This window comes from Malaclemys terrapin, chromosome 17, assembly GCF_027887155.1.
Source record: "Malaclemys terrapin pileata isolate rMalTer1 chromosome 17, rMalTer1.hap1, whole genome shotgun sequence".
Lineage (NCBI taxonomy): Eukaryota > Metazoa > Chordata > Testudines > Emydidae > Malaclemys > Malaclemys terrapin.
The window spans coordinates 366,124-387,681 of record NC_071521.1 but is presented as its reverse complement, the minus strand read 5'-3'; the positions used below and the strand labels follow the sequence as shown (position 1 = coordinate 387,681).

General features: G+C 43.1%; 1 protein-coding gene across 12 annotated transcripts in view; it reads right to left on the bottom strand.

The window, feature by feature from the left end:
• The window catches only part of GARNL3 (GTPase activating Rap/RanGAP domain like 3), a 216,171-nt gene that overhangs the window by 69,473 nt on the left and 125,140 nt on the right, over positions 1-21,558 (bottom strand). For 11 of the 12 annotated variants that reach the window (XR_008442642.1, XR_008442641.1, XM_054007554.1 and 8 more), the window contains 5 exons: positions 17,976-18,084; positions 8,208-8,253; positions 7,296-7,402; positions 3,991-4,106; positions 774-878 (listed from right to left, as the gene is read on the bottom strand). Coding sequence is in view for 10 of the 12 variants with exons in the window: in XM_054007554.1 (XP_053863529.1) it covers positions 774-878; positions 3,991-4,106; positions 7,296-7,402; positions 8,208-8,253; positions 17,976-18,084 (483 nt within the window). In the remaining 2 variants the exon portion in view is untranslated. The remainder of the gene's footprint in view (positions 1-773; positions 879-3,990; positions 4,107-7,295; positions 7,403-8,207; positions 8,254-17,975; positions 18,085-21,558) is intronic. The other variant, XM_054007557.1, reaches the window with a different exon arrangement.

Genomic DNA, 21,558 nt, shown 5'->3' with positions numbered 1-21,558 from the left:
ATAAGATATCAGGATGACCTATGTATAAACACAATGCAGCTGTTGCTCATTATTGTATGTAACAAAAGGTATAAATGCTTGCTGTAATTGTTTCTCTAGACAAAGACCTGCCTAGGAGGGGGAAACCCTGTGTCCTAGTGCACTCTCCCCCTCTATGCAATTGCTTGAGAATAAAGTATCTGACTTTGCTGCACCCAACCAAAGAGAGTGAGAACTCTGTTTTTCTCCGACACATTTGTCGTCTTCACTATATTGTATGTCAATTTACTTTAAAAAATTAAAACAAAATCAGTAAATTGAATCTACATTTTTACACTATAAAAATCAAGAATTTTGTGTGATTATCAAGGTCTCATTTGCTTTGAGTTACCATCACCATTTTTTTAAATATTTCCCATAATATAATATAATATAATATAATATAATATAATATAATATAATATAATATAATATAATATAATTTTACTAAATAAAGGGAACACTTCAGATAAGTGTTAAATGCTGTATTACCACAATACAGATTAACTACATCTCCCTCTTTCTGCTGATGGGTTTGTTCCTGAAAGTGCTCCTAATATATTTAATGAGATCCATGACTAAATTAACAGCAGCAAATGCAGTCAGCACCTTGATTTGCTTATATCATTCTGCCTCAGATAAGCTAAAACCAGTTGGACTCTCACAAGCCTGTTTTTGGCCAGACATCCCTAATCTTACTCCACACATCCCAGTGGAGTAATTAATTTGACCAATACTTTCTACATAAAACCTACCTGACCAAGTCGGACAAATTCTGCTTGACGGGCCTCCTCTTTCTTCCGTGCTGATCTAGGGGATTCTGGTAACACATCACTAAACGACCTCCTATTAAGCATGTTCTTAAAAAAAAAAAAAAAAAAAGAGAGAGAGAGAGTCTTACTGACCCAAACTTTTTCAATTTTTTAAAAATTTCATCTGACATTACTCGACTCTGCTGTATTCTTTCAGCATTTTCCTGTGACCTCAGTTCAAGTTTAGATTACTAACAAAAAATAACCGCCCTCCCTTAAAATGTTCCTACTGATGAATCTAAGAATGCATGCTTTAGCCTTTGATTTACAAGATTGTGGAGTAGCTGCAATACTCTTCACATGTATCAAGGTGCTATCCAGTATATGAAAGATGACATATGCAGTAGAAAGGGAGAGCCTGAGACTTGAGGCCTAGTATAAGGGGCCTGGTGTAAGGCAGAATGTGCTTTGATATGAGACAGAGGAGTTAACTCACTCAGTTCTTTAGACATTCTAATGCTGTCTGACACCCATTTTGAGAGTCTCTATGTTGAAATAGCATATCCTCTGGACTTATTACCAAAAGATAGTTTTTGGAAATGATTTTGTCCTATTGAAGTAATTCAAGGTTGTGCTTAAAAGCTTCCGAAGTATGAAGTTTAGCCTTTGCAGTGGATGAGTGAGGTCTTTGAAAGAACACTGACAAGTGAATGAACTGATTTAAACGAAAAAGTCTGACACTATTTTAGGCAAAAATTTGGAATGAGGATAAAGAGTAACTATCCTCACGAAAGGTGGTATAAGATGGTCCTGCCATCGGTGTTTGGATTTTGCTATTCTGCAAGCAGTGGTAGTAGCCACCAAGAATGCCATGTTAATAGACAAATGATACAAAGAACAGGATGACATATGTTCAAATGGAGGCTGCATCAGGAAGACTATGTTTAGGTCCCAGAGAAGGGAAAAATCCTTAACAGATGGAAAAATATGTGTTAACCCCTTCAAAAAACTAGTTACAGTAGGAATAAAATCATGGGGAAAAATTGTGTGTTCCTGTACTGAAGGATAATAGGCAGCTATCAGTGCTAAGTGAACTTTACTAGATCTAGTCAAGACATCTGAATACTTTAATGATAACAGATTACCTCAATAACAGGTACAGACCCCTCCAATGGGTAAAATTATAATGACACACCCATACTGAAAACTGTTTCCACTGGGCCCCATAAGTATACCTTATTAAAGGTTTTAAGCTCTGAATGAGAATGACAAAGCCCTGGCTGGGATGATTTACCGGTAGTTGAGGTTGGTCTTGCTTAGAGCAGGGGGTTGGACTAGATGACCTCCTGAGGTCTCTTCCAACCCTAATCTTCTATAATTCTATGATCCTGTACCTCTGCAGCGGAAAGTCTATGCTCCAAGATCAGCCTACTAACATCCAAATTGTTAGCTGTAGAGACACTAAGTCTGGGTGTAGAACCAGTCTTTGGTTCTGCATTATGATGTCCAGACTGATCAGTAACTTGAACTGATAAGTGTACCATCTCTGAATACTAAAACTCACCTCCTCCCCCCCGCCCCACTGGGGCTGTTAGGATAACTTGACCCCTGACCAGTATTACATTCCTGAGGACCCTAGTAATTAGAGTGACCAGGGGAAAGCATGCAGACTCATTTCTCCTCCGGATCAAAATGTGCTGTTTAAAGTGGTCATGAACAGGTATGTGGAGGAATGATCCCACTTCTGAACTTTTATTTGAAGGACTGAAAGCTCGAGGGACCATTTTCTACTGAGTTGTCACCTAAATTGTTTTGAACCCCACATGAGTGTCGGACTATGAGATTGATTTCAGTAGGAGAATTCCTGTAGGCATGGGGAGAGATGATCTTCCTCTTCCTTGCCTGTTAATGTAGTGTCAAAACTTGGGTGCTGGTGTCCTGAATCACAGCTAGATGAATGGCCCTGAGTGTCACAGCTGGATGGTGGGCAGCCAGACCTGGTGGTCAGAGCTGGAGTCCACAGTCAAAAAACAGGAGTTGAGTGTCAGCTGGGTCAAGATACCAGGAGATCAGAAGCAGGAGACAAGCTTGAGATCAGAACCACAATCCAGATGCCAGGAGTCAAGAGGGATTGGGATGCCAGGAAGTCAAGCTGGAAGCACAAGGCACACAGTCCAGAGCAGGGTGGATCCCAGTTATTTGGATAGCTTCCTGTTCTTGCTGATGGCTTAAGTAAAGTCAGTGGGCCAATCGGTGCTCTGGGACTCTGCAAATACAACCTCAGGGGTACAGTCTCGAACTGGAGCTGGACTTCATGAGTCCTGAGTAAGCAATTCTCAGCAGGCTGCCAACTGGAGGATTGGAGCGTAGCAGTTCCCGCAGACCCAGATTTGAGGTCTGTGGGACATGACACTGAGTTCTAGACTGTTTATATGTAGTTAGGGACCAAAACCTTGGGTCTGCAGATGACCCAGATACGCTCTCCAGCCTGTGTGAAGGTAGTGTATCTTTCACTAAAGTGTCAGTGGGAGCTGAAGACACAAACAACATTCCCGGACAGCCATTCGGAGGATCGTTCCACCAAGTACTGATGAAAGGACATTCCCAGGAACAAGCACTCGTGGAGTCATGTTGTGTCTGCTTGGGTGGTAGATCAACTTCAGCCAGACTTGGAGAGGATAAAGATGCAGTCTGACATGTGGTGTCACATAAGTGCAAGTAGCCATATGACCAAAGAGATTAAAGACAGACATTCACTGATATCTTTGCTTGAGTCTGGACACCAATAGAAGATGACTCATGGTGTCCAATCTGTTGCTGATCTTGCATCTAAAAGTGCTCCTGTGACCTCTACTGATTAAGAGTAAGGGCTGACTTATCTCAATTTGTCTTAAGTCCTAGTGAGAAGAGATAAAGCACCATTCTCACTGCTTCAGTGACTTGCTGAAGCAACGTTTCTCATATCAGCCAATCATTGAAGGAAGAATAAATGTGAAGGCCTTGACTGTGCAGGTGAGCTACCCAGTATGGCTGTTCTTATGACTTATTGCTGATTTTCATGCAGTTAAAATGTAAAGAGGAAAAACACCCCTTTGCTATCCAACTTACTGTATGCAAATCAATACTCACCAGGGTGGATATCTTCTTGAGCAATAGGCCACTCAATATGCCACTGGGGGTGATATGAAGTGCATAAAGATCTCGCAAGTCTTGGATTTACCTTGTGTAGATCAGGCATGAGGTCCTGGTATAAAGAACGAATCAGCATGTCTAGAGTGCGCTGCCGTTTCTGAGCAAATGTTGGGGTTTCCAAGGTGGCTTTTTCCCCATTTATTACTAAAACATATTGAATAAAGGAGGATGTGTTACTTAAAGGGGTTTCATGTCCTTTACTGAATCCAAGTTGTCTTCATGTAAGGATATTCATTGCAAAATTACTAATTTGGGTTTGTTTCACATTTGTGCATATTTTGAACTAAAAGTTCTAGTTGTTTTATCATCATGACTATGAAGAGTTTTTTTAACCCTATTTTCTTTTGAGCATCTAAACTTTATTTAGCTAGTATCATTCTTTATAGACACAAAAACAACCAGATAAACTCCAGAAAGATACTATTTCACAGTTAATTTAAAAAGAACCATTTCCTGAATCTCAGTAAATGTGCTGAAGTTCTTTGATATATGACAAAAAATGTACCACCATACTGTCTATGTCGCAGGCTGTCAGTGCAGCTGCCTTATATTTTAGAATTGTATTGAAAAGTTCAGAGTTCCTTCTGGCTCTGCTAAGTTCAATATGAGGCCCAAAGAATGTCAAATACTGCTATACAGTAACTCCTCAATTAACGTTGTAGTTATGTTCCTGAAAAATGCGACTTTAAGCGAAACGATGTTAAGCGAATTCAATTTCCCCATAAGAATTAATGTAAATGAGGGGGTTAGGTTTCAGGGAAATTTTTTTCATCAGACAAAAGACTATATATATATATATATATATATATATATATATATATATATATATATATATATATATATATATATATATATATATCTGACTCCTCCACCTCAACCAAGCTTCACAATCATCATCACTGTGTACCAATATTAAATTGTTTGTTTAAAACTTATACTGTGTGTGTGTGTGTGTATATATACATATATACACACACACACACACATATACACACACACACATATATACACACACACACATATATACACACACACACACACACATATATACACACACAGTATAAGTTTTAAACAAACAATTTAATATTGGTACACAGTGATGATGATTGTGAAGCTTGGTTGAGGTGGAGGAGTCAGAGGTGGGATATTTCCCTTGATGAACTAGCAATTGGCTGAGCCCTCAAGGGTTAACTCTCTCACTCTACAAGGCAGCAGAAATAGAGCGAGGGGGTATGTGTGAGAGAGAGATATGCACATTTCCCCTTTAAGTACACTGCCTTGTTAATTAGATCAGCTTGCTGATACCGCAGCTGCTGCAAGCTCCCTCCATCCTGAGCCCTGGTGTGTCCCCCCCTGCTCTATGGAAGATGGGGTAAGCGGGGTGCAGGAGCAGGGTGGAGGGGGACACCCTGACATTAGCCCCCCTCTTCTTTCCCTCCCCCCTGCACAGCAAGCAGGAGTCTCGGGGAGCAGCTCCAAGGCAGAGGGCAGGAGCAGCACATGGCAGTGGGGGGAGGGACACAGATGAACTGCAGGCAGCTGCTGCACAGGGAACTTAGGGGAGCGGGGAGCTGATAGGGTGGCTGCCAGTCCACCCTGGTTCCAAGCCCCCACCAGCTAGCTGCAAGGGGCTGCTCTTCCTGCAAGCAGTAGACAAAGCAGGCAGCTACCAAACAACATTAGAAGGGAGCATTGCACAACTTTAAACGAGCATGTTCCCTAATTGATCAGCAATGTAACAACGAAACAACATTAACCAGGATGACTTTAAGAGAGGAGTTACTGTAATTGATAAAGCAGTTTTCAATAAATTAAGCAATTTGCCATTTTCTAATTAGATTTTATCAAAGTAATTAGAGTCATTCCTCTAGCTTTAAAGGGCAATGAGCAATCATAGATCTCGATCACACAGCCCAATAATCTGTTGGATGATATATGAGTTAGGAGTCTACACTGCTAATCCATTTAAATATCAATGAGTATTCTTTAGTAACTTGTATGAAATGAACTGGTGAGTTCTCAGTCAAGTTCCTATTGGTCAGATGTTTACATTACAAAAATCATGATTAGTACTCAGTGGCCCCCTTCCTGGGAGTCTTAGCAGGAGGTCACGGCTTGAATTAGTCCATTAAGATTGAGTTCTCTCCTCGGGAACTGGTTCATAACAGCACTAAAATATTCATAACAGCACTTAAACATACTGACTGTTTTCCATGCTGCACATTTTCTGTAGATAAAGTACTTTAGTCTCCAAAGTTGCCAGTCTGGCACCTTTTACTGCTAAATATATGAAATGGCATTAGATTAATATGTTTCCGAATATCACTGTGGCGGGGCCAGACTACCCCGCCTTAATCCGGAAGGAGTTAAGCCCCAGGGACTGGCAGCGGAAGTCCCACCTCCCCGGGCAGACTGGGCATGCTCCAAGTGCTACAGGAGTATAAAGGGAGGGAGGCCAGCTCATTCTGGGCTGGAGCCCGTAGGAGAAGGACCTGCCGGGGGAGCTCCTGCAACGGACCAGCCACAGCCACTGACTGCACCGGGAAGAGACGCTGTCCACGGACTGCCTGCGCCCCGGCGATTGGGGAAGACCCAGGAGACGACCGAATCCGACGAGTACCAAGGACCCAATGACTCCTGGGAGACCCCAACGGAGAGCCTGGTAGGAAGGCACCCCGGGAGGGTGACAGAGTGGTACCTACCCTCCCGCCCCCCCCGGGAAACTCAGTGTGTTTCGGTCAAACCCCCCGCTGAGTTGGTGGCAAACCACTACGCTACTGTTAGGGCCCCCGGTCGGGGCCCCCCTACTGGGGCTGTCGCACCCCAATGATAAAGACTCTGGCCGCTAGGCCACGCTACCCTCCACCCGAGGGTTGCTTCCTGGACTCTGGCCGGTAGGCCCCACTGCCCTGGACAAGGACTATTTTACGGACGGTGGCTGATAGTCCACGCCGCTCGCAACCTTAGGGGCGTGGACCGTCACAATCACTCTCCTTTGTCTTTAAGAAGAAACCTTTGGAAAATGAACAATTCATTAAGCAATGGAACAAATACTTCTGAAATGCTCAAACCAGATTGGATCTGGTAACCTAGGAAGCATTAACTGCATGGGAGTTCAGTGTTTATCTGAACCAAATAGAAATGTTTGAGGGGATTCATATTCCACTGAGGCTAGAATAGCCAAACTTTAAAAAAGACTCAATATAAAACTGTAACATTGCACAGCAGAAAAATTATTTACAATCTACAGTATCCCAAATAAGTGCGAAGAGCAGATTCTTATGCAGCAGACTAAAAGTTTAAAAAGGTCTCTTTGACCTCAAAAAGACTTACACTTCACTAGTACAAAGTCCCTGAATTCCTGGTGATCTGTGAACACAGGTGGAGATGGAAGGGGAGGCCCAAAGAGAGGTACACTTTCTTCTGAAAATATTTTCAGCCTAATGAAAGAATTACTATTTATTTGGTTTGAAAGTCACATACAAAGTGTACCAGACATACTGCTTAAGCAGGAACAAGAACTATAAATTGTTACTGGGAAACATCGTATCAACACTTCAGAAATCGCAAGTCTCAATGAATGTTCTCAGGATATTCACCTGGGATCAGATGCCGACACATGTCAATTAACTAGTACATTACTTTACATTCAGTTGACTCTTGTAGAATGATACACTATTCAATGAGAACAAGAGTGGCAGAATCTAGTCCTTATTCAAACAAAAATGAAATTACAAACTTAACATTTCAATTACAAAATCCTACCACTGTGTACATTACCTTTTTTTTTAAACTGTGTATTACAGACATTTTCCAACACAAACCCTAGGCACATATATAAAAGGATCCAAGAACTAGAGTATTATAAGGAGTAACACGGTCAAAAGAGAGATTTTCCTATCTGCAAGGCTAGTTTCAATTGGGTACAGAAAAAACACAATAATACTGGATTCCTCACCTGACTATATTCTCAGTCACATTACTGACTCGGGACATAAGAGTCTTTGCTTAGGCACAGTAGAATACACTATGTATTACAAGGTGTAATTCTTAGTTGTGGGGGAAAATTCCATAGATATCAACTACATTATGCCCCACCATGGAACCATTTACCACTCACTTTCATGATCACTTAAACACCAATTCATGGAATTAGATAGGTGGACTATGACGAATAGTTTACTTCCACTTCTACTGTAACATCAAACTAAAAAAGCGAATGATTTGGTTAAAGTTAGCACCTACCTGTAACTATCATTTTGCTTATTATATCTCACTAAGGCAAAAATATCTGCCATGCAAGTTAAAGAAATTAATCCATTACTTTCATGTCTATGGAAAGTTCACTTGTTTTGAAAATGCCCATTCTGTTGAAAAAGCAGATGAAATATAGTGAAATATATTAATTGTTTTATTACATTTGATATAATTCTAGTTTATGCACCTTCGATTTTTCTGGTAGGGCACCTCTTTTATGAATGTTTAAAATGCAAGGCTTAAAAAGTGCAAGTATCTTAGTCAATGTCTACAATGAGAAGTTGTATTGTGTTTAAACACTATTTTCAACAACTGAGCTAGCTAATCTGATGGTCACAACTCTGTGGTCAGTATATACGAAGACAAGCCATATTCAGCATCATCTTAGCTAGTCACGACTGGGCTTAATGATGTTGAAAATAACTTGTTCTTGTCTACAGTTACCACAGAGTGGATTATTAAAAAACATGTTTCAACATGATAACATTTCCTAACACAGACTTATAGAAATTCTTCCAGCATAATTAACTTAAACAGAGGGCCAAGTAGGGTAGCAATGTACATTTTCATGACTGCACCAAGATCTATTACTAATCTTGATTCATTACTCTGGTGAGAATCTAGCAACAGCACATACGGGAAAATAGCCAGATAATTCAATGCAGATGCAAGTCTCAGATAGAAACAGATCAGAGGTATCTTGTTGTGGCACATTTCCTTGACACTGAATGATCCTTGACATGACCTTTGAGCCGCATGACCTTCTAAGCTATAAACAGTGTCAAGGAAAACACAAATCTGAGCAACCTTTCTAAGAGTTTTTAGGGTGCTCCTAACAAAATCTAGGGACCTTTTGCCATCAGGCTCTGGGCTTTGTCTACACTAGAAAAATTAGGACCTATAATTCTCCATTGGCACAGCTCCAACAGTGGCAGTAATATGGAGACTGTACCGTAGCCAGTGCTCAGGTGTTTTATTATTGTCTTATCTAACTCTCAATACAGGAGCATTTTTCCTACTATAGACACAGCTTAGAGAAGAGCTTTCCCAGGATGGGCAACTAGGTGAGGGGGAAAACATTGGCAGCACAATTAAATGAGCCACATGGAATGCAGATACCACCTTTGGAAAGAATTTAGGGCATGTCTGTGGCCACAATATATCTTCAAAGAATTTAGTAAAAAGATGGATCAGACAACTGGGCTTGATCCTAAGAAGGGGTGAGCATTACAACAGAAGCTGCAGGCGCTCTATACATCTCAGGACCAGGCTCTTACTCTGCTGGCTGAAGTCACTTCCACCAAGAAAATAACATTCCTTGTAAGAGTTTTGAGCTCATACGCATTCAATGGTTCAAAAGCTGTCAGCAGCATGGCCAGGACCACACTAATTTCCCATGATGGGGGCTTTTAAATAAGTGATTTAAACATATCAAATCCCTCATGAATTTGATAACAAGGAGCTGCAGATTACAGCTGAGCAAATAAGAGGAGGTTACTCACCCTGTGCAGTAACTGACGTTCTTCGAGATGAGTGTCCCTGTGGGTGCTCCACTACAGGTGTTGGTGCGTCCCTGCGCCTTCGCCCGGAGATTTTTGCAGCAGTACTCATAGCGGCCACGCATGCTCAGAAGCTGCCCCCCCTGTGACTCTAGGTTAATAGTGCGCATGCGTGGCCGGTCTCCTCAGTTCCTTCTCTACCACGGAGGCCCCCCAACTCCGAAGTAGAGGGGAGGAGGGTGGGTAGTGGAGCACCCACAGGGACACTCATCTCGAAGAACGTCAGTTACCGCACAGGGTGAGTAACCTCCTCTTCTTCGAGAGAGATATCCCTGTGGGTGCTCCACTACAGGTGACTTAAAAGCAGTGTACCTTAAGGAGGTAGGGACTTCGGATCTGGTAGGAACGCCGTTGAAAGTACCGCTCTGCCCAAGCATATGTCAGATAGAGGGCCTTGAGTAAGGGCATAGTGTTTAACAAAAGTGTGGTCAGAGGACCAGGTGGCTGCTTTACAAATGTCAGCCAAGGGAACTTTGCATAAGAACGCGACCGAGGCAGCCAGAGATCTAGTGGAATGTGTTCTAATGCCGTCTGGAGATGTAACCCCCTTCATCTGATAGCACAGTCGGATACACTGGGAGATCCAGTTCGAGAGTCTCTGGGTAGAAATAGGTGTGCCTTTGGAGCGCTCTGCAATAGAGACAAAAAGTCTGGAGGAGGTTCTAAAGGGTTTGGTTCTATCCAAATAGAATGACAAGGCTCTGCGAACATCTAGTGTATGCATTGAGGTTTCAAAGGAGTTCGCATGTGGTTTCGGAAAAAAAGTCGGCAGGTGTATGGGTTCATTAATATGGAATGATGAGCGTACCTTTGGAAGAAATTTGGGGTGTAATCTGAGGGTAACCTTGTCTTTAAAAAATATCGTATATGGTGGGTGTGCCATGAGAGGTGCTATTTCTCCTGCCCGTCTGGCAGAAGTAATTGCCACTAGAAACGCTGTTTTCATCGAGAGGTGTAAAAGGGAGCACATGGCTAGGGGTTCGAAAGGTTGTTGAGTTAGGGCAGACAGTACCAGATGAAGGTCCCACGGGGTGGTCGGTGGTTTAATGTCTGGGTATAAGGTTTGTAGTCCCTTGAGGAAACGCTTCGTAGTAGCGTGAGCAAAGACAGACGTATCATCAATTCGGTCGTGGAAAGTCGTAATAGCAGCTAAATGGACCCTGATGGAGCTGAAAGAAAGGCCGGATTGCTTAAGGCCCAAGAGATAGTCCAATATAAATGAAAGAGGTACCGAGGTAGGAGAAAGGTGTTTAGCAGAACACCAATGTGTGAATCGTTTCCACTTTTGAAGATAGGTCTTGCGAGTAGATTGCGTTCTGCTATGTAGGAGCATCTCCTGAACTTGTTCGGAGCAATCTAATTCGCGTTGGGAGAACCACGTAGGAACCAGGCCTTGAGGTGAAGCATGGACAGGTTGGGGTGGAGAAAACGGCCGTGCTGTTGAGATAGAAGGTTTGGAATAAGCGGCAGGGAGATTGGTGGTTGGATTGACATTCTGGTGAGGAAGGGAAACCATGGTTGTCTGGGCCACGATGGGGCAATGAGGATCACCTTGGCTCGATCCATTCGTATTTTTATCAGAACCCTGTTGAGAACTGGTATCGGGGGAAACGCATAAAATAGGTTTCGGTGCCATGAGATCATGAATGCGTCCCCCAGGGAATGTTTGCCCAGTCCTGCTCTGGAGCAGAAATTGAGACATTTCTTGTTTTTTGCAGTTGCAAACAAGTCTATGGTTGGGTAACCCCAGGTGCTGAATACATCGTGAATGGTTTTCTCGTCTATCTCCCACTCGTGGTCCCATGGGAAGCGTCTGCTCAGTTCGTCCGCTGTGGTGTTCATGATTCCGGGAAGATAGGCTGCTGATACCCGGATGTTGTTCGCAATGCACCAATTCCAGAGCTTCATAGCCTCTGTGCACAGCGAATGGGAACGAGCTCCGCCCTGCCTGTTTACATAAAACATGCATGCAATGTTGTCCGTCATTATGCGTACGTGATGATGCTTGATTAGTGGCAGGAAGTGACGGCACGCATTGCGAATAGCTCGAAGTTCTAGAACATTTATGTGCAGGGAGGTCTCGGTTGGTGACCATAGTCCCTGTACTGTGTGATGAGACATATGTGCACCCCAACCTGTCATAGATGCATCGGTGGTCAGAATGCGTGATGGAGCCTGTTGAAGAAACGGGACTCCAGAACAGAGGTTGGAGTGGACGGTCCACCAATGTAGCGAATCTTTGACTGGAGTAGGCAGGAAGAGAGTATTGTTTAAAGAATGCATATTCGGTTTGTAAACCGTTGCCAGCCACGCTTGGAAGCACCTCATGTATAGGCGTGCATTCTGGACGACAAAAGTGCACGAGGCCATGTGACCTAGTAGTTGCAGGCAGTCTCGGGCAGTTACCTGAGGGCTGTTGCGAATAATTGTGGCCAGTTGGTTTATGGAATTGAAGCGATCGGGTGGGAGCGATGCTAGCCCCGTCCGGGAGTCGAGGTCTGCGCCTATGAACTGCAGGTGCTGGGTGGGGCGTAATGTGGATTTGTCTCTGTTTATTTGTAGGCCGAGAGATAGAAAGCAATCGACTGTGAGCCGTGTGAACCGGAGGGCCTCGTCGAATGTTGAAGCTTTGAGGAGGCAATCGTCGAGGTAAGGGAACACTGACCCCTTGTTTCCTGAGGTAGGCAGTGACTACAGCTAGAAGCTTGGAAAAAGCACGGGGGGCTGTAGATAGTCCAAAGGGGAGTACCCTGTATTGGAAATGTGTGGAACCAAGGGTAAATCGGAGGAAACGTCTGTGGGCCGAATGTATGGTGACATGGAAATAGGCATCTTGTAGGTCGAGGGCAGAAAACCAGTCGCCCTGCTCCAGCGCTGGGATTATGGTAGTGAGGGTCACCATCTTGAACTTTTGCTTTTTGATTAATCTGTTGAGCCGCCTGAGATCGAGGATTGGTCGCCATCCCCCATTTTTCTTCTCCGTTAAGAAATAATGGGAGTAAAAACCCTTCCCTCTGTGTCGCTCTGGCACGATTTCTTCTGCTCCCAAATGAAGGAGATGTTGCACCTCTTGGAGGAGTAGCTGCTCGTGAGAAGGGTCCCTGAAGAGGGACGGGGAGGGTGGGTGGGTGGGAGGTAAGGAGAGGAAGGGGATGACGTATCCAATTGTAACTACCTCTAAGACCCACTTGTCGGAGGTAATCTTCCTCCATTGATGGAAGAAAGGTCGTAGGCGGTGTCCAAAGATAGGTGTGGCGGCTGAAGTGGGGGCGTTGCTTTCTAAACCCTCGACCAAGTCTTCAAATCTGCCTATTAGCTGGTGGGGGTTGAGGTGCCCCTGCAGAGTTTGGGCGACGTCGCTGGAATCTTGGTCTTTGACGTTGCGGCTGTTGCTGTTCCTGCGGTCTATGGGAAGGTTGTGTAAATGCGGGATAACGTGGCCGGTGGTACGGTTGGTATCGATATTGTCGTCTTCTGGTCGTAGGTGCCTGGAGACCTAGAGACCGGAGGGTTGTCCTGGAGTCTTTCATTGAATGAAGCACTTCATTCGTGTTAGAAGCAAAGAGTTTGTCACCGTCGAAGGGAAGATCTTCAATTGTGTTCTGAACTTCGCGAGGAAAAAAGGAAGAGGAGAGCCATGAGCCCCGTCGCATGACTATTGCTGTAGCGGTCGATCTTGCCGCTGTGTTGGCTACATCGAGGGCTGCTTGGAGAGCGGTGCGTGAAATGGCTTGGCCCTCAGAAACCATAGCTCTGAACTGTTGTTTTCTTTGTTCTGGAATGTCATCAATAAAGTCCATTAACTTATTATAGTTTTTATGGTCGTATTTTGCCAGGACTGCAGTATAATTAGCTATACGAAATTGGAGGGTGGAGGATGCATAGACCTTGCGACCAAAAAGGTCCAGTCGTTTGTTATCCTTGTTGGGTGGGGCAGAATGAGAATACTGTTGTCTAGCCCTCTGGTTCGCAGCGTCTACTACCAATGAATTTGGTGCTGGGTGGGTAAAAAGGAATTCAGTCTTTTGGAGAAATAAAATACTTCTTGTCTGCTTGCTTGCAGGTAGGTAGGCTTGTCGCTGGAGTCTGCCAGATGGACTTAGCGGGTTCTAAAAGGGCTGCGTTAATTGGGAGTGCCACTCTGGAGGAAGAAGGGGGCTGTAGGATGTTCGTTAGCTCATGCTGTTGTTCGGTAACCACGTCCAGGTTAATTCTCAGGTCACTAGCAACTCTTTTAAAGAGGTCCTGGAATTTTGTATATTCATCAGAGGGAGTAGGAGGAAGGGGAAGTAGTGCTTCTTCAGGTGCTAGCTCCGGTTCTGTTGGAACAGGAGTAGGGCTAGGTTTATCCTGGGAGCGTGGCTGTGTTGTCAGGCGTCTCGTGTCACTGGCATATTCGTTAGGAGACGGCGCTGGATCAGTGTTGCACCTGGTCGAGTGGCCACGGGGCATGTATTCCCGAGGGTATGATGCCCATGGTGCCCAGTATTGCCATGGTGGCGGGTAGGGCATAGGTGGTGCCATCCAGGGGTTCACCCCCCAGGAGGCAGGGTCCTGAGAGTGGGATGAGGTAGTTTTCTCATAACCCTTATTGCTCTGGGTCCGGGGCTGGGAGTCATGATATGGAGAAAAAACTCCTTGTGGATCTGCTTCCTCCTCACTGGAGGAAAACTGCTCAGATCCTGACTCAGGCATTGAAAAAGAATATGCATTCATGAGCGGAGACTGCAAGGTAGGTGATACTAGAAGATCTGCTGTCTGGGTAAAATGAGTTAATGAAGCTCCTGCGGGAGATGAAAGCTGAGCCGGGAGAGGCTGCCGCACAAGAGCATTCCCGCGATCGGGGTTTCTGCCTGTGATCTCTGTGTCAGAGTGCACCGCAGGCGTCGGTGCCGCGGTCAGTGCCGGGCGGGAAATATCAGGCTGCCTCGGGTCAGGCATGCTGTGGAATGTCAGCACCGTCTCAATCGCGGTGCCGAACGGTGCCGTAACTGAGGCAGGCAACTGGAAGCCTGATGCCTCGGCACCGGAGCCTCGCGGCGCCGCTGGAGCCTCAGACGGCTTTTGCGCGGTTCCCGAAGAGCCTGGCTCATGAAAATTGCTGAGGCGAGGAAACACAGGCAGAGAGATCGTTGATCTGCCTGGAGAGACTTTATGCCTCATAGCCTTGTTCGGTGAAGAAAGGTGCCCCTTCTTCGTAGACTTTTTCAGCTTTTTTGAGGTGGGGGGGCTGTGTCGGGCAGCGGAGCCGGCTTCAACGCCTGGGTCTGAAACTGACCCGATAGACTTTTGCAGGAGGAGCAGTTTGAGTTTAAGCTCCCTGTCTTTCCGTGCCCTGGAGCTGAGTTTACAGCAGTGGGCACATTTTTGGGGAATGTGAGCTTCCCCCAAACATTTTATGCACTTTGAGTGTCCGTCCGATAATGGGATAGCTTCCTTGCAGGTAGCACAGCGCTTGAAACCTGTGGAGCCCGGCATAGCCGCGGCTGACAGAATTTTTTTTTTTTTTTTTTTTTTAAACAGATAAACTGGGTAAGTAACTATACTAACAGAGAAAAACTGACAAGAACTGGTTACTAAAGGGTAATTGAGGCAAGAGTGAAGGATTTTCTAATGAGTCTGCTGAGCTCCGTCTCAGGCCGGGGACGGTTGAGAAGGAACTGAGGAGACCGGCCACGCATGCGTACTATTAACCTAGAGTCACAGGGGGGGCAGCTTCTGAGCATGCGTGGCCGCTATGAGTACTGCTGCAAAAATCTCCGGGCGAAGGCGCAGGGACGCACCAACACCTGTAGTGGAGCACCCACAGGGACATCTCTCGAAGAAGAACTTGTTTTTCAGTTCACTGGCAGTTAAAAAATAAAAATAAAATTCTGTTTGGGTCAAACCAAATCAGAAAATTTCCAAAAAATCTTGGTGAAATTAAAAGTCCATTTTGAGTTAAACAAATCATTCACAAAATGGCAGCAGGAGAAGTGGCTCACATAACTTTCAGCCCAATGGTCAGGGCACTCTCTTCGTATGTGGAAGACCCAGGTCCAAATGCTAGGCCTGGAGCAGGGATGTGAACCCACTTCCTTCTTCCCAGGTGAGTGAGCAGATGTGGATTTAAATCCCTGTTTCAGAGAAGTGACTTGAACTTGGGTCTTCCACATCCCAAGTGTATGTCCTAACCATTGGGCTAGAAGCTACAAAGTGGATACCACCTACTCCTCTAGCTGTTTTATTAATCTACCCCTATTTTTTTCTAACTGAAACGATTTAGCAAATTTGTGAATAGTTTAAAGTTGACCAAAACTTCATTTTTCAGTGAATGAACTACTGGAGCAAAAACATTAGCCCACCTCTACTGTAGACACTGGCCTAATATCCAGTTCCTTAAATGCTAAAACAGCTGCCAAGTGGGGTTAGAGGGACGATGTCTTTGTCCCAAACTCAGAGTGGAAGGTGGTAGCTAACTGACTTTTGCATTGGGCATGTAAAAGGATCCATGTAGGATTTCACACCAGCCCAAAAGCATTTCTGAGCCACAGGATGAACTGGGACACCTGCTTGGACAAAATAAGTCTACTTCTCTCAAGAGTCATGCAACAGAGAGGAATTCCCAGGCTGAGACGTAAAGACTTGCTCTACACCTATGATCCAGTATATTCAGACTCTCAACGTGATGAGATTAGCAATGTACTAAACAGGCTCAAGAATCTGTCTGTCTTGTCCTAAAAGGGGGTCTATTAGAATTGGTGTCTCTCTGGAGTTTCATCAGGACCTTTGCTAACAGAGTGAGGGAGTAAAGCCATACATTAGCTTTCCATCCCATTACATGGAGAAGGTGGAGCTCAACCACTACCTATGGTCTGAAAAGAACTGGCAGCTAGCACATTAGGGAGTGTCCACATTACATAGCAAGGACTGGTGCAGGATGCTCCCTGCCAGGACCAATGCACAATTGCCAACTTTCACACGGTAAATAAGCACCCTGACTTTCACAATAAGCCAAAAATCAAGCTAATCCCATTTCAAAACAAGGCCAAAACAAGCTAATCCCTAAGAACCGCAACACTCTATGTGACTAGGTCCCCCTTGTGTGTAGCCTGGGACTGTGGTGGGCCCACTGTGCACCCCGACTCTCTCCCCCCTTGCCCCTCCTTGCGGAGAGCTGATTAAAAAAAAAAGAAGCAACAAGCCGCAACAAGCCAAAAAATAGCCAACAAGCAACTCACAAGCCAATTAAGCCAAAAGCAAGCCCAATTTCTGTGTTTTTCTCGCAGGTTTCACATGTCTAGACCAATGGCTTTAGAACTTTGAGAATGTTGAAACCCAAGACTGTTAGATAAGAGATAAATATTCCTCTTCAACATTCATTAACTAATCCTCTCAACACCCCATGTGGTAAGAATTATTGTCACGATTTTACTAATATTGAAATTCGGGTATAGAGAGATAAAGTGACTTCCCCGAGTCTTCTTATTAACATTTGTGTTACAGTAGCATCTAGAGGCCTCTATGACGTGGGTCCCCACTGTGCTAAGCACTTTAGCATCATATAGTAAATGATAGGCCCTGCTCAAAGAAAAATCTAAAAGACAAGATCCAACATATGGCTAAAACAAACAAGTGGGTGAGAAGAAAGGGGTAACAACAATAGACCATGTAGTCAATATCAGAATTGGGTTTAGAACTCACAAGTTCCTGACTCTCAGTATTGTGTTCATTTCTATAGGTCATAATGCAATTTTAAAATGTCACCCATCATCCTGAAGGTTTTGGTATTTTTTACTTTAATTGTGTATCCCATCCCATCTATAGTAAATATCTAAAATAAATGATCTCTAAATGTCATGAGGCAGCATTCGGTAGATACTGAAACATTTATTCACAGCAATAGCAGAAGTATTTTCTGAAAATATACTTTTGGAAATGTATATGGAGTTAAGTTTGTGAAGCCATCTGAAGAATTCTTTAGTAATAAAAGCATCTGATTTGAAAGTGTCTGCTTGTTTTTAATCTGCACACCTTTGATGTAGTTCATGATGGAGAATTTTCTCAGATTTAGGGATACAAAATTAAGTAATCTATAAGATGTCTTATCTATATTTTAAAATATACTTTTCTCTTCTGTGAATGGCATATAGGAAGGATTTAATGGGGGTTTGTAAACAAGCTTTAGTCAATTAAAAAAACAGAAAGCAAAAGATACGTGTAAAATGAGAGCGAATCATGGAAGGCTTAAATGCTGGAGAAGATTCTTCCCCTTCCTGGAACACGATAGTGACAATGTCATTTCCAATATGACGCTTCCTTTCTACCTACAAAAAGGAGAGATACCATCACTAGAATTGGATCCGGAGTATTAATACAGTGAAAGAACAATGAAACACAACATAAGATTATTGAATTTAATGCACTTTTTCTATGATAGCAGTTGATGGTAATCTGAAGTGTGTGCAGGCAAAATTTATACAAACATACTGTTCTGTTTTTATCTAAATACAGGCATTTAAAAGTACAGTACAGTAATGTCAAAATACTGTGGAGCTGCTTTATTCTTTATTCATTCTTGTTCTAATTGTACAAAGACCATGGAAATATGAGGAACTGATGTCTATTTATAGCCCAAACACAGTATTTGTTAAAATTAATTAGAAATAATTATCTATATTATTTAAATTTAACTGAATTACATGCAAATTACATTTTAGAATAATTTTTAATTCTATTTATGAGGAAGGGAAAGCAAGAAGATATATACCTTACTGCACAGTGTACTGCAAAGGACTTGTTAGGAGTCCATTTTTAATCTGAAAGCATCAAGGTTAGTCTAAATGAAATTGGATTTCACTAACCTCAATCTGAGAACCATGAAGCCGAACTTCAGACTAAGACAAACGAGACGCTGAAATTTGATCAAAGGGAAATGTTTTGTCTGCTTTTTCAGAGGTTAATTATTGATCTCTGCTTGGTTTAAGGCAGACATCAGCAACCTTTGGCAGGTGGCTCACCAGGGTAAGCACCCTGGCAGGCCGGGACAGTTTGTTTACCTGCCGCGTCCGCAAGTTCGGCTGATCGCGGCTCCCACTGGCCCCAGTTCGCCGCTCCAGGCCAATGGCGGTGGCGGGAAGTGGCGGCCAGCACATCCCTCAGCCCGCGCCGCTTCCCGCCGCCCACATTGGCCTGGGATGGTGAACCACGGCCAGTGGGAACCTGCGGACACCGCAGGTAAACAAACGGGCTCGGCCCGCCAGAGTGCTTACCCTGGCGAGCCGCCTGCCAAAGGTTGCTGATCCCTGGTTTAAGGCCTTGTCCCTTGTGACTAAGCTCTCTAAGTGAGAGACCCATTAAAAAGTTATCCAGTCCCTTTCAGCCTGGGTACAACAACAGTAATATGACAATTTAATAAAACTTTTAAAATTCCCCAAGAATTCCAGACAGCAGAGGCCTCTAGATTTTCTAATATATTTCTGATAAAATTATTAATCTTTAGTATATATATTTCTGAATCTTCTAAGATATCATGATTCTATTGTCTTTACTGGGCTGCTCCTAAGAAGACAGCCTATTATGTCTGCCATCAATAAGTGCTCAATCTTATTCTGTGATCTATGTTGACTGTTATTAGTTTTTGGGTGGAATTTAAGATACTTGTTCTCATTTATGAAACCATAAATCACTTAAGTACAGCCTACTTGACAGACTGCTGTTTTCCCATGACCATACTGCCACAGTTGTGGTTATCTCAGGTGCTCAAGTAGGAATCCCCTCATTTCAACAAAACAGGGGCTGGTGGCTGAACAGGTTGGGCCTGGGTGACACTGACTTTTTATATTGTGAGACAGAGTTCTGGTGGGTAAGTACCATCTACTAGGTTGTTTTGAGGGTGGAGTTTTCCTGGAAGTGTATTAGCTTAGTTTTTATTATGTTATTTAAAGAACATCAAAAGATGCCCAGAATACCAGAGGGGTGTGGTTTTTATGCCATTATAAATTGAAATAGATACATATACATGTATTTGCTTCTGGCATTAGTTTACTTGGCATTAAATAACTCTTGAATTGAATTTTATTCACTGACTTGAAAACAAACATTCAGGGCTACATTTTAAAAAACAGCTGCACTTGTGTCACATTTTTTGGCATTAAAATGAAACAGCATACACTGAAACCTTTACAACACATGGCAATAAAAGCGTGAAATCTACTCTACACTTATAAAAGAATCTAAAAATATCACACATCTAAGTGATAGCTGAGAAATACATGGAAGACTGGAAACAAGGTCCTCTAAATGTTTGTGTATATTTAACATTTGCTCTTGTTGTATGGAAATGTTAAAAGACCAAAATGTAAGCCATCTAAATTGTGCCCTCACATCATAGCACGCGGTGCCCTAAAAATGTGTGTATGTAATAATAACTATAATTGTCCATGCACTTGACTGCCTATATATTTAAAAGCACATTATTTGTAACCTTGGGACTCCATTTTCTACAAGTTATATAACTGTGCAATAATTATTTTTAAAATTATTTATAATGTTTTTGTTAATTTGCAAAATCAAATAAAGACCCAAAACCCTAGCCAACTGTGGCAAAATAAAAACAATTAAACACAATATAAGGCAATACAGAAAAATGTAAATCCTACCTGTCAAGAATAGTTATTACAGAAACCCTAACCCTAACCTATGTCTAAATCCACTAATAAATACTTAAATAAATAATAACATGCTGAGGCTGAGGCGGCATGGCAGAATTTAAAATTTCTCTCTCAGTTCAAGAAGAATGAAAAGACTGAGAAACCTGCCTGTATAAATCCCACTATTTTCATCATATATATTGAAAAAACTGTATGAGGAGAAAAGGCACATTTACTCTTCTAATAAGACATACATACAAAGAGTTCAAATGAGAAAGTATTTCAGATGTTTAAGTCTGATAAATCAAGCATCCTGTGCTCCTTTCCCAAACAAAATGTCCACTGAAGTCAAAGGTAGAAGCAAGTAAGAAATGGTATCAAGGGAACTACCCTTCAAAAATTAGATGCTAGCCATACAGCACTGAACTCTCTTTTGGATGAATCAGTATGCATTAGCCTTCTCCATGAAAAATCTCAATTCTACCTATATGCAAAACAGGCTGAAAAGCTATTTGTACAGCTGGTAGTGAGACTACATTAAAACAACGAAGATGTGATCTATTGAGGCTAAGGAATTCACTCCAAACTTTTTTTGTATTTCTAGAGCAGCAGCATTTACACAAATTGTGTTCCATCCTCCTTTGCATTCAGCTTCGCATAGTTCTAAACAATCTAAAATGAAAACTGTGGTTCTCTAATTCACATTCTGCAGCATTGGTACTCTGACTCCTACACAATGGGAGGTAGCTTAGAAAATTTGCCACATATGGAGGATGGAATGTTTTTATATTCTCATGTCATCATTATGAAGAAAACCCCTTTAGAATTCTACTATATGTTCTCTGTGGTATTCCTAAACCTATTAGGCATGGTCAGGTCAGAACTGAAAATCTGCTACCGCTATGACCATAAGCGGTACAACCTGTACTGGTCAACGCTGAGTGCTGGGCAGCAGTTAATTAACCCAGAAACCTCAGGAAGCACCAATGGCTTTGGACTGATGAGCGCCTAAGGAAGGTTGTGGAACCCTTGATGGAGGAAACGCCATCAAAAGGCGGATGAGCAAATTCACTCAGTGTTTGTGCCAACGACATCCACACAGGACATGCTGGCTCCTTCAGCTGTGGCTGATAATCAATCTAGGAGTGG